Raw genomic sequence first — 12,762 nt, 5'->3', positions numbered from 1 at the left:
CTTCTACATTATTCATGAACTCCACTTGCATTGGCTCAGAGTTCACTATCTCTGCCTCTACTATGACGTAACCGGAAGCGGGGGCGGCTCCCTTAACTGTGGAACGCAATTGGCTGCACAGTAGTTAAAAAGATTGAATGATTACCTATCGTAGTCAATGGGGGCACATTTTTTGCCGGGCATGGAAAGGAAATTTAGAGCATTCTGACGACAGCCTGACCAATAATATTAGATTAGTATTTTTTTTTAAAACATTTTATACTTAAGTGGTAGGTCTTTGTGTTCACGCAGGACACTGAGGTTTTATTTGTAAAAAACACATTTGTATACCCCTGTAATGTTATGCACAGTATGAACATTAACAACACACTTAAATGTGGGGTAAACGTATACTTGATCGAATTACAATTACATAAACGTTAAATTAAAATTGAACCCAACTAAAAGTTTAAAAATAAACGCTTATTATAAAGATTACATACACATGGAAAGTAACAAAAAGTTAAATACAACTGAACCGCATATAGGCACTGTGATTGGCTGGTATAAGCGGCATTGTAAGTAGATGAGACAAAGTACTTGGCTGTGATTCGCATATTACTAAAGGGGAGGTTGCATAGCACTAGTGGCACTCGTACTTTACCTAAGTCACTGGACTAGATGGTTTAAGTGTTTATGGCAGAAATAAGAGGTTATTTGCGTCTGCACAAGTGTCATCTGAATTAATGGACCTCATAACAAAATGAAAAGAAAAACACTAAAACGACAAAACACAAATTATATTAAAAATATAAAAGTAAAAAAAAAAGCCAAATTGGTGAAATTATATTTTTGATTATTAAAAAGCAGCAGTGAGATTTCAATAAACATTTCGGGTAAAATTTCAGTGTTGACTTTGTTTAGTTCTGATGCTGGAAACACTCAATAAGCTTTCAGCTGATGACCTGAGAGGTATGGAAGTCTCATATGGCTAATAATAGGGCTCTGTAACTGCCATGAGGGACAAGTACATTTCCACACCATTAAAGTCAAGTGCCAACCAAAGACCATTTTATCACATACATGTCACAGTTGTAAACATAGGAAGTACAATTGGGGTGGTGGGTAACTTTCCAGCATAGGCCTAGGTGATGCAATGAGTCGGGTGCCTTTATCAAGGGCACCTCAGACACGGCTGCAGGGAGAATAGAACCTTTGGCCAGTGGCTACATTCTTGAATCAGGTTCACACGTAATGATTTTTAACATTTTAATGCGACTAACCTAACCTAAGTCTTGACAAGGAAATTATATCAGCAAATGTGTACGTGCTTACTGCCCTGAAGAGTGTAGATTGTACTTGGACATACACCCACCAACACCTGTGAGTCTGCTTCCACCAACTCGGTTTTGACCACACATGTAGATTGGCCAGGTTTAATATTTACAATCATCGACCTTGAACGTTTTCTTGGCAAGTCAGGCAGGAATAATCACTCTGAACACACCCAACTGATAATCGCTCATGATTATCTTTTGACATCCAATAACCCGACATTCACAGATCATCACATTTGGCACAATTATTGTTCTGAGCACAACTAACTGCCGCTGTTGCGTGAAAGAGATAATGTCAATGTAATCATGTGATGTGAAACAGACGAGCAAACACAAATCAGCATGAATAATGAGGTATTTGAAACTTTTACAAGCGAACAGACACAAGCAGAGCAAATAACACTTACAGGCAAGTATTGTACAGTGTTCTTACTGCTCTGTGAGATAACATATTGAAACAGAAAAACATGGTACACCATTCCACTGAAGTTGCATCTTCTTCTAATTATGCTGCATCTGTAGCAGTAGAGTTCAGTGCCGCCAGGGCAAGTGTGGCACAACGTGGTACATACACTCAAGGCATGCAACCCTAAATTTGGACTTGGCAAGACAAAAAAAACGTTTAAAAAAACTGATATTGTTCAACAATGAACCGTGGTGAGGATTCGCTGTAATGTACTTCTTATGGCCGGTCAAAAAATGGAAAATATCAAGTCGCAAGTAAGTAGGGCATTACTGTACGTGTTTTTTTTTTGTTGTTGTTTCCTGAACAACGTGAAAGTGTTCCCATGACAACGAGGGAGCGTCCGTCACAGCGTCCACTTGAGACATCTGGTTTCTCGGTGCGTAATCAAACACTTGACGCAGCAATAGCGCCCCCCGCAGGTAGTGCAGGTATAGTTGGACGGGAATCCGCAAACGCAGCAGAAATGGCGAGGGGGGAGCGACGAGGGAGGGGCCAGTGCCGAAAGGTAGTTGGGCTCCGGCTTGTCCGCCAGGTTCTCTTCCTCCAGGAGGGCTGTGAAGTTTTTCCTGAAGCGCAACTTGAAGTGATCGCCACGCGTCTTCCTCTTCTTCTTCTCAGGCTCCTCCGTTTCACTGAAGGCGGGAAGGCGGGCGGTCGGACCTGGGGTGGGGAGAGAGCTCAGAGGGTCGTCCTGGAAGTTGTCTTTCTCCAAAGCTTCGAGCTGCCGACTCAGCCTCCTCTGGCGGGTGGCGTCGTCCAGAACTCTGCGCTGACCTGCCTCCACCCGAGCCGAGCTTTTCTTCTCCAGCACCATGTTGCCTAGCCGTTTGCGGGTGCTGCTTCGACACTAGACAGAGCCAGTAATCACTTCCGGTGTGGTTACTAGATGTGACCAATGAGAAACGGTGGCCAGATGACGCTGTCCTCATGGTTTGCGTTTGATAGTTTGACGGCAAAGGGAAGAAGAATATTTACGTTAATATTTACGTTAAAAGTGTAAACAGGTTTTGCCGAAATTTAACCCAGAACACAATATTGTATGAGCCGTGGCGTGAATATGCCTGCAAGTCTCCATTAATAAATTGTTGTGTCACTCTCTTTAGCGGTCATCAATTGCCCGCGCGTACTTGCGCACAAAAACATGTACACGTCATAAACTTTTAACGTTATTGAACATTTTAAATTACAGACAGACACACGTACAGCTTCCTTTTTATTTTATTTATTTTATTGATAAGAAAAATGATCCAGGTGAATTTTTAAATGAAGTGATTAAACACATAAATCAATACTTTTAAAATAATATGGTACCGACTTATTGCCTGGTTTCCATTGCAAAAATTAAAAAAATGGGTTTCGAGTGATTACGTTTGGAGATGTATGTATTTCGCAATAATAATTATTAAATTTATCAGAAATACTTGTAAATTTTATTTAACAATGATCAATAATAAATTGCCATATATGTTATCAAAATATGTTGGTCTAAGAACATTTCCAGAATACGTGGATCAGTGTTTCAGGGGATACTATACAAAATAAACACTCCTCGTGTAGTCGAACCCGCGAACACACAAGACCCCGCCTATTCGTGACGTCATTTCCTTTTCTCAGCCGAATGGGATGGGCTACTAAGCGGAAGCGGGTTTCCGCGCTTTCTGCACTGAATTAAAGAAGAGTGGCGGGAGTCCTTGACCACTGGGAGTCCTTTGGAAAAATGTAAGCAAACTTTCTTTGCTTTCAATAAATTCAAATTGCAGTATCGCCACACAAACGCTTGTAAACGTTTGATTAGATCAGCGAGAGGGCAACGCTCATGCGGTTTTGATTGTTACTTAGCTTGTCCCTGTAGCACGCTTTTATAAGTTGTACAGTCTTCCCAGTTGCATCCATTATGCTAACATGAATTGAAATGTTGAACAGGACAACGCAACGACAAGACACTGACAAATTCGACACGTTAACTACGAATCCATAAAGTGGATTGTGTAGTTAACTTGCAAAATAACTGTATCGCAGCTGTACTGCTTCCTCCATTGTGGATGTTCCAAGTGAATCAGCAAATGCTGTTTGAGTGATCTTTTATTTTTGTCAGAGTATTACAGTTTTTCGTCCTTTGGAAGTGAATTCAATAAACTGTACAGCTATTTTCCCCAGTATTTTGAAATATGCTAAAAACAATACCTTGATCATGATCAACTCTGAACTCAGAAATGCATGTTATTTTTTATTTTTCTGATTACATTCGTCACCTGCTATAGATAAAAGAGGAGTAATGCCATCTTGTGTTGGAATTGTGCTTTGCGGATCATTGACCAAGCCAGTGTTCAGATATGTTTTGCTTTTTTTCAGTTGTAGACATGGATTATAAAAGGCGCAATGGTGCACCTTTCCCGGGTGGCGTTTCCCAGGCCAAACGCAGCAAGATGGCTGGGGAATGGGAAGACAGTCCTTCACACTTTGAGGAGGAATTGTCCATGTTTGACGATGTGGACATGGATTCAGAGGAGTTGGAGGGGCAAGCCGGGCATGATGTTATTCCTGTTGGTATGTAAGAAGTATCTATTTTGAACGTTTACTTTGGTACCGGCTTTAAATTAACAGCTCTGACTTTTTTTGTGGCAGGTGACCTCTTTTCGGCAGATCTTAACCCTCGCTGGCGCAGGCCTCATGCTCCTTCACTGGATCCATCCTCTGATTCTTTGGTGTTTCAACAGATTGATCTGGACTATTATTTAGGTACACTCAACTCCCTCCCTGATATTGTTTATTGTAATATCAATTAGTGTATTGCTTGTGTTTGACATGACAATAAGACCTTAAAAAAGAAGTACAGTACATATTCAATATATTAAGGAAAAGATGACATTGCAGTTGACAACAAGCTGACTGGCTGGCTGGTGGCCAACGCTCGCTACTCTTTTTTAGTTTTGTGACAGATCATTAATCCTAGGAGATATCCACCTGCTGCTTTGTTGATGTAAATTCTGTTGCTATACAGGAGCGGGCGTAGCAGGCATGCCCGGTCAGTCACATGGAAAAGTCCCCATCATTCGGATGTTTGGAGTGACAGATAGTGGAAACAGCGTGTGTTGTCACATTCACGGATTTGCACCTTACTTCTATGTCCCGGCCCCAAATGGTGAATACATCCTTTTGTCTGCCCTTTTTGTGTGTGTCTTTGTGGGGGAATCCTTTCCACTCTGAAATGTGTTCTCTGCACAATGTGAAAAGGGTTCACACCGGATTACTTGGGTGACTTTAAAAGAGAACTCAACTCAGCTGTGTTGAAGGACATGCGCTCCAACAAAGACAACATCTCGGTCACCGTGCTTGCTGTGGACATCACCCGCAAAGAAAGTGAGGATGTGAAGTACAGGCAGATTATTATGCACCTGATAATGCTGAACTAATCCAGATAATAACAGAAAATAATTTTGTAATGTCAGCACTCATTATAGTGTTGTTTTTTTTTTTTTAATCAAAACTTTCTCCAGATATGTACGGTTACCACGGCAACCAAAGCTTGGATTTCTTGCGGATAACCATGGCGATGCCTCGTCTCATTGCCCCTGCCAAGCGACTGCTTGAGCAGGGCTTGAAGTTCGGCCCTTTTCCCATCCATTGTTTCCAATCCTTTGAGGCCAACATCGATTTTGAAATAAGGTGAGTGTTTATATGAAATATATTTAGTTTTATTATGTGGGACAGCACGGTGCATGCACTTCAGGTTCACTAAGCACTTCAAATGGACCATATTTTTAATATGAGCATAAATGATTGACTGAGTGTGTCTTGCAACGGACTGGCGACTGCCTTTTGCCCAACATCACCTAGGATAGGCAAGCGGTACAGAAAATGGGTGGATTTTGTAATTGATATGTAGAACCTGCAAAAACTTGACACATTGAAATTTTTATTTTTTTTATTTTGCAACCACGTATATAAAATAGACTATATTACGAAATCGACAGTTTTGTTAGAATGCGAGCATCTTCTATCCATCCCCATGATATTTTGTTTTTCCAGATTCATGGTGGACTGTGAAGTGGTTGGATGCTGCTGGATTGAACTTCCGAAAGGCCAATACAGAGTCCGGGAGGAAAAACGCGGAATGGACACAGATTCTGCGGAACCGGGCAAGGTAAGTCAACCTAACTTGACCTAAGCGACCTTCTGCTGCACACAACTGATTGTTTTGATGCTACAGCGTACCATACTGTATTTTTTAATTATTATTTTTTTTTTAAAGGAGTCCTGGTGTCAGCACGAGGTGGATGTGGCATGGACCGACCTGATAAGTCACCCAGCAGAAGGAGAGTGGCAGAGGATTGCGCCGCTTCGTGTCCTCAGCTTCGACATTGAATGCGCTGGAAGAAAAGGTACTTATTATTTCAGAGGAGGTTCTCGTAAAAAGAAGTACGGATTCGGCTTATTTACCCCCCCCGTTTATGTTCCTCCGTGTCAATTAAGTAAAGCGCTCAAAGTACAATAACAAACTACTGCCGTTTCAAACTTGTCTATTCCTCCCTCACAGGAGTTTTCCCAGAAGCTGACAAAGACCCAGTGATTCAGATAGCGTCCATGGTGCAGCGACAGGGCGAGACGGAGCCCTTCATTCGTACGGTCTTCACGCTTCAGTCCTGCGCCAGCATTGTGGGCTCACAGATTTTGTGCTTCACTCAAGAGAAGAATCTTCTGCAGGCAAGCGCCGTTTCTATGCCGTATTCTGCAACAATTCATTTTTTTTCATAGTCTCAACGTGATATTCTGTTTGTGCAGAGCTGGGCTGAATTTTTAAGAACAGTCGATGCAGACATCGTCACCGGATACAACATCCAAAACTTTGACTTTCCCTACTTGCTCAACAGGGCTGCCGCTTTAAAGGTTTGATGCGTTATTTGCTGAACTTGAACCCTTCAGCGCTTGCCTGTCCACCCTCTTTGCGATAATTAAGTCTCATCGGTATACAGGTCAATCTGTTTCCATATTTGGGCCGCGTGAGAGGGATCAAGTCGGTGTTGCGAGACCTCAACTTCCAGAGCAAGCAGATGGGCCGCCGAGAGAACAAGATCATCAACATGGAAGGCCGCGTTCAGTTTGATCTGCTGCAGGTCAGCACTGACTTCTCTCTCTTCATACCGTCAGTCCATAACAATTCGGGTGTTTTGGAAAAATGTTTTTAATATATTTAAAAAATAAAGATGTTTCGGTATATATTTTCCTGTGCTTTTCCGTCCGCATTTGTATGGAAAACATCCTTTGCTCAAGCCTGTGTTGTAAATTGGATGAGTAAAAACATTCTGCGCTCTCACATGTCTTTGCCCCGTCAGGTTCTGCTCAGGGACTACAAATTGCGTTCGTACACACTGAATGCTGTGAGTTTCCACTTTCTGCAAGAACAGAAAGAGGATGTGCAGCACTCCATCATCACCGATCTTCAGGTAACGTGCGCACACTCTTGCATATTAATGACCTTAATGCTCAGTTGTGCTAATCCAAAAAAAATGTTTCCATCCAATCTTAGAACGGCAACGAGCAGACACGGCGACGTTTGGCCGTGTATTGCCTGAAAGACGCCTATCTGCCGCTGCGGTTGCTGCAGAAGCTGATGTGCGTGATCAATTACATGGAGATGGCCAGAGTGACCGGAGTGCCTCTTACCTATCTGCTGTCCAGAGGTCAGCAGATCAAAGTTGTCTCCCAGCTGCTGCGACAGGTAAGACATGCAGAATAATTTTCGGAATAATCAGAGCAATTTACTCATTCCTTCCTCTCTGATCATTGGAGTGAACCCAACATGCCTTAAAGTTAGATAAGTGATATAAAACCCACGGCTCCAGAGCCGCATGGAGATCTTTATTAATGAATATTTACTTGAAATATGAACTAGTTCTATTGTCATTTGTCAAATGAGACACATTAACATACAGGATAGCTACCATATTCTGAACCCCTGTTCAGGAGCAAAAATCACATAAACCAGGTAAAATAAATATTTTAATTGACTATTGTTTTGCAAATATGAAATAGTATTTTTTTAAATTCAAGTTGAGTGCTCATTGCATCTTCTGCACACCACAAAACGATGACAGAATGCAGAAGCAGACATAATTTTTGGATTATTGCAGGTGGATTGGCTTTAATTTGATGACTGCACGGAACTACTCAAATAAAAAAAATTAATTAAGTCAGCTTCATGCAAGCATCTTTCTTTTTTTTTTTTTTACGGGTTTAAACTGTTTTCATTCCATGCAAAAATAACATTTTGTGTTCTCTGTTGCACTTAATGTACAGGTGGTTAAAAAAAAAACGAAACGAAATATGCAGCGTTATTCTCACTTCATATGTGAAAAGGTTTTATGCCTGCTCTTGTTTTTTTCTCCTCTGAGCGACGGTCAAAGTCGCTCTTTAACTATCCAAGATTGTCGATATCAGTCTGAGAGGTTTTTGCGTTCATGTTTAGGCCGCCAAGCAGGACCTGGTGATGCCTGTTGTGAAGTCGCAGGGAGGAGAAGATTACACTGGAGCCACTGTTATTGAGCCAGAGAAAGGGTACATAGTCGCATCTACTATGCGCTTGTATTGTTGTTTACGTGCATGCATTTCATATTTTATTTGTCTCCTCGCGCTCAGCTATTACAGCGTTCCCATCGCCACCTTGGATTTTTCGTCCTTGTATCCGTCCATCATGATGGCTCACAACCTGTGCTACACCACCTTGCTGCAGAAAGGTGCGGCCGATAAACTGGGGTGAGTTTGTTTGCTTTCTTGTCGAGTCTTGAAAACTGAAATGTCCTCCAGAAACAGATACAAGGAAAGGTATGAAGTCTAACTCTTGGTCTTTGCAATGTAGGTTGTCACCAGCGGATTTCATCAAGACACCCACCGGCGATCAGTTTGTGAAGAGTTCTGTGAGGAAAGGCCTCCTCCCTGAGATCCTGGAGAACTTGCTGTCAGCCAGAAAGAGGTTTGAATTATGACTCTTGGTGTAAAAATGTCAAAGAAGAGTCACCCAGATTTCAGCTATGTTTATTGTTCCACTCTGTCCACAGGGCGAAAGCAGAGCTCAAGAAAGAAACGGACCCTTTTAAGAAGCAGGTGCTGGATGGCCGACAGCTCGCCCTCAAAATCAGTGCCAATTCTGTCTATGGCTTCACGGGGGCTCAGGTGGGAAAGCTGCCCTGCCTGGAAATCTCCCAGGTAAGTGTGTCTGTATTCACCACCGTCAAACACAGCACTGCAAGAACATTTCTGAGAGTCCCTTGACTGTTGGTCACAATTGTATTCCTCAAATGTTGCCCACTTCTTGCTTTTTCAGCATGTGAAGTCAAAGCGTGGTGCCTACAATGAGCAAAGATTAGGTGGAGGCAGGAAATGGGAAAATAACAATAACAATGTGTCTGTTTTCAGGAAGTAGGTTTTGCGTTGGAGGCGTAGCAGCATATCATACACGCTCATGACAGTTCCATTGGAAGACTGAAAACCAATGAGTGACATTGTAACATGATCATCTGTATGGGCAAAAAAAAAAAATCTAATATGTAACTGGCACCAAAAACTTGACCTCACGGTGGTTGTTCGGTTGCTGTAAACTGAAACGGCTTTTTCAAATAAAACATTCTCAAATGTGGTACTTATTAGATAATCCTCAAGTCACATTAATATCCTGTTCTGGATTTTGACTATGAACCATCACTCGTAAAGTCACATTTTTGCTTCACGGCATTCTTTGATGTTTGACTAAAAGAGGAAATGAAAGGCGTGTGTGCGTGCCCATTAGATTGAAGAAAGAAAGACATAACTTTCATCGCGTATTTTATTTTATTTTTTTTTAACATGTAGAGTGTGACCGGGTTCGGACGACAGATGATTGAGGAAACCAAACGGTTAGTGGAGGCCAAGTTCATCATTTCCAATGGTTACCAAGGCGATGCCAAGGTCAGGCCCTCTTGGATCCTTTAATTTTTTCTTAGGGTCAGACTCTTGTCTTTTCAGGCAATATTGTTGTACAATCTATTTTGTACTTCAAAGGTCATCTATGGAGACACGGACTCTGTCATGGTAAAGCTCGGTGTTGCCACGGTGCAGGAGGCCATGACCATTGGAAAAGAGGCCGCAGAGTGGGTATCTTCCCATTTCGTAGCCCCCATCAAACTGGAGTTTGAGAAGGTAATCGTGCATTACTTTCCTGAGTATTTTTCTTTTACCCAATTTTTTAAAATTATTTCGTGAAATGGGTATTCTTAATTGAGACCAAACAATTGTGGTCTCCACATGAAGTAAAAAAAATATTGCTAATCTCTACAGGTGTACTTCCCATACTTGTTGATCAACAAGAAGCGCTACGCTGGCCTCTATTTCTCTTCCAACGCAGACGTTCATGACAAGATGGACTGTAAAGGCATTGAAACAGTCCGCAGGGACAACTGCCCCCTTGTGGCCAATCTTATTAACACTTGCCTGCAGAAAATCCTCATAGACAGGTGCCCTCCTCACAACCCAGACAGCCCCCCCTCCTCCCCTTTGGAAATTATTATTATTTTTTTTTTGTAAAGAGAATAGACACGTGTTGACAGTGACGTTGTGTGTCGCAGGGATCCTCAGGGCGCTGTGGCTCACGCCAAAGAGGTGATCTCCGACCTGCTTTGCAACCGCATCGACATCAGCCAGCTGGTCATCACCAAGGAGCTAACGCGCGCGGCACAGGAGTATGCTGGCAAGCAAGCGCACGTGGAGCTGGCTGAGAGGTCCGACCAACCAAAAGTTTTGCTGTTTTCCCACTATGCTTTTTGTACAATTCGGGACATCAATTCAAAGCAATAAATGTCACATTAGAATTTACTGCAAATTGTTTTGTAGGTGCTCAAACTATCGCTGGCAGACCCCCATGGGGTCAATGTACCTCAGCTGTGATAGCTTTTAAACCTCTTTTAATGAAAAAAAAAAAAATCCATGAAGCGAAGTAAAATGCTCTGGCACAAAAACTGCCGGGTCACAAACAAAAAAAATCTCATCAGAAAAGGGCTTAGCATGTTTTTCCTTGATATGAGATATTTAATATAGGTTCGTTTTAGTATTTACAGTTCACAATGAATGTGTGTAGCAGGTATTCACGTCAGCTAACTATTTGTATAGAATCTGTAAAAATGTCCGTTTTCATCAAACCCCTCCTCCTCCTTGCCATTGTGTGTAATTGGCAGGATGAGGAAGCGAGACGCAGGCAGCGCTCCAAACCTGGGAGACCGCGTTCCTTACGTCATCGTGAAGGCCGCCAAAGGAGCGGCAGCCTACATGAAGTCAGAGGTCCGTCCCCCTAAATGCATTGTATCTGCTTTGGCGACTAATTATTTTAATGAATTATTTTTATTCCACACCATTTTAGGACCCCATCTATGTGCTGGAAAACAACATCCCCATTGACACGCAACACTACCTGGACCAGCAGTTGTCCAAGCCCCTGCTAAGAATATTTGAGCCCATTTTGGGGGAGAGCAAAGCAGAGAGCGTCCTCCTTAGTCAGTGATTCTTCTTGTGTTTTTCTTTTCTTTTTTATACTCTTTGATTTATTTATTTTTATTAATATACGCCGCCTCGCGACCTTGCAGTTGAGATAAACATTCGCTTTTGTTTCAGAGGGCGACCACACGCGCTGTAAAACTGTGTTGACGTCAAAGGTCGGCGGCCTGATGGCGTTCGCGCAGAAGAGGAACACTTGCATTGGCTGCAAGGCTGTACTCAAGACAGACGGTGCGTGGATTTATTTATTTTGTTTGTTTTTTTTGCGCTGCTGTACTTCAATTTTTTTCTGTAATCTATCAATATCTTTAAAAATTAACAGATCAGGTTCATAACGCCACTGTCGTCATAAATTTCCCGGAAGATCAATTATTTGCTCTGTCTGTCATGATAACGCTGCTGACATAGATAGATGAACAAAGATAAATTATGTGTCATAAATAATTTTCAGCGCAATTAAGTGAAACTGGATAATTTTCCACAGCAAACCTGATGATCTTAAGTGGCACAGTGTTTGCTCATCAGAAATATGTTGAGATGTATTGTGTGTTGTCTCCTTGCAGCTGCTGTGTGCGATTTCTGTAAGAAGAAGGAGTCGGAACTGTACCAAAAAGAGGTTGGTCAGCATTTTGACGTAGCCCAACTCGTGTCCCAGTCGGTGTTTTCATAATTTGGATTAAAACTTGCAGATTTTTCATTTAAATACACTGGAGGAGCGTTTCTCACGGCTGTGGACTCAGTGTCAGCGTTGCCAAGGCTCCCTCCATGAAGACGTCCTCTGCACCAGGTGCGTGTTTTTTATTTTTATTTTTTTTACATCACGCTTTGTTTTCCGTTGACTGAAGCGCCCCCGCTGTTCTGCTCCTCAGCCGCGACTGCCCCATCTTCTACATGAGGAAGAAGGTTCAAAAAGATCTGGACGATCAAAGCAAGCTGGTGTCTCGTTTCGGATGGTGAAACAAAGTGCTTCGGTTCACTTCTGGACTTGTTAAATCACTATTTTGTTGGTTGTTTGTAAAAAAAAAAAATTTAAAAATGCAAATTTGTATTTTGTTATATGAATAAAATATTAACTCTTTTTCAACTTGTTTTTCTTGTGTTTTTGTGTAATTTTCTGTGATGTCGAGAGGACGTAGGACGGAAACAGCAACAACAGAGCGAACAGTTTCGGTACATTTAAAGGCAAAATAGTTCATCATATTAAATTTGTAACATTTGTGCCGAATTTGAGCGACTTTGTCGTTTTACAAATTCACTCCATGGGGAGAAGTAAGCATTCAACTTGAACATTTTTGAGTGGTTATTATGAGTGCTTACATTTGTTGGCAGGACGTTGCCTTTCATGACCTGTCAATAAAGACGTGCCCGGGCATATCTTTGTTTTAGCGTGGAGACGGGGGCATAATTATAGATAATGTCACCCTAATCCCAAACTGATAAGACTTCTTCCACCAGTCGAAG

General features: G+C 42.0%; 2 protein-coding genes across 2 annotated transcripts; one reads left to right on the top strand and one right to left on the bottom strand.

Moving 5' to 3' along the window:
- Nucleotides 1-1,028: 1,028 nt before the first annotated feature.
- On the bottom strand, nucleotides 1,029-2,696 carry znhit1 (zinc finger, HIT-type containing 1). Its single transcript, XM_088317208.1, has one exon. It carries the CDS (start codon nucleotides 2,594-2,596, stop codon nucleotides 2,126-2,128), a length of 471 nt encoding a protein of 156 aa, XP_088173334.1. The 5' UTR covers nucleotides 2,597-2,696; the 3' UTR covers nucleotides 1,029-2,125.
- Nucleotides 2,697-3,361: 665 nt separating this feature from the next.
- Nucleotides 3,362-12,389, top strand: pold1 (polymerase (DNA directed), delta 1, catalytic subunit). Its single transcript, XM_088316826.1, has 27 exons — nucleotides 3,362-3,501; nucleotides 4,135-4,329; nucleotides 4,408-4,521; nucleotides 4,784-4,924; nucleotides 5,017-5,142; nucleotides 5,280-5,448; nucleotides 5,812-5,926; nucleotides 6,035-6,164; nucleotides 6,320-6,486; nucleotides 6,565-6,669; nucleotides 6,756-6,896; nucleotides 7,116-7,226; nucleotides 7,310-7,501; nucleotides 8,249-8,337; nucleotides 8,419-8,535; nucleotides 8,639-8,752; nucleotides 8,838-8,985; nucleotides 9,628-9,723; nucleotides 9,817-9,954; nucleotides 10,093-10,268; nucleotides 10,380-10,532; nucleotides 10,986-11,088; nucleotides 11,168-11,300; nucleotides 11,419-11,532; nucleotides 11,865-11,917; nucleotides 11,991-12,088; nucleotides 12,171-12,389. The coding sequence occupies exons 2-27, from the start codon at nucleotides 4,143-4,145 to the stop codon at nucleotides 12,256-12,258; spliced, it is 3,318 nt and encodes a 1,105-aa protein (XP_088172952.1). The 5' UTR covers nucleotides 3,362-3,501; nucleotides 4,135-4,142; the 3' UTR covers nucleotides 12,259-12,389.
- Nucleotides 12,390-12,762: the final 373 nt, after the last annotated feature.

Source organism: Idiotropiscis lumnitzeri, chromosome 15 (assembly GCF_059441095.1).
Source record: "Idiotropiscis lumnitzeri isolate Australia: NSW breed Sydney's pygmy pipehorse chromosome 15, RoL_Ilum_1.0, whole genome shotgun sequence".
NCBI lineage: Eukaryota > Metazoa > Chordata > Actinopteri > Syngnathiformes > Syngnathidae > Idiotropiscis > Idiotropiscis lumnitzeri.
Note: the sequence above shows the minus strand (reverse complement) of the source record. Positions and strands in the feature narration are given on the sequence as shown.

Coding starts and splice junctions, on each gene's coding strand:
- znhit1 (XM_088317208.1), bottom strand. CDS start 2,596: ATGGTGCTGGAGAAGAAAAGCTCGGCTCGGGTGGAGGCAGGTCAGCGC.
- pold1 (XM_088316826.1), top strand. CDS start 4,143: ATGGATTATAAAAGGCGCAATGGTGCACCTTTCCCGGGTGGCGTTTCC. Junction 8,536..8,638: donor GGTGCGGCCGATAAACTGGG/GTGAGTTTGTTT, acceptor TTTGCAATGTAG/GTTGTCACCAGCGGATTTCA. Junction 10,269..10,379: donor CAGAAAATCCTCATAGACAG/GTGCCCTCCTCA, acceptor TGTGTGTCGCAG/GGATCCTCAGGGCGCTGTGG.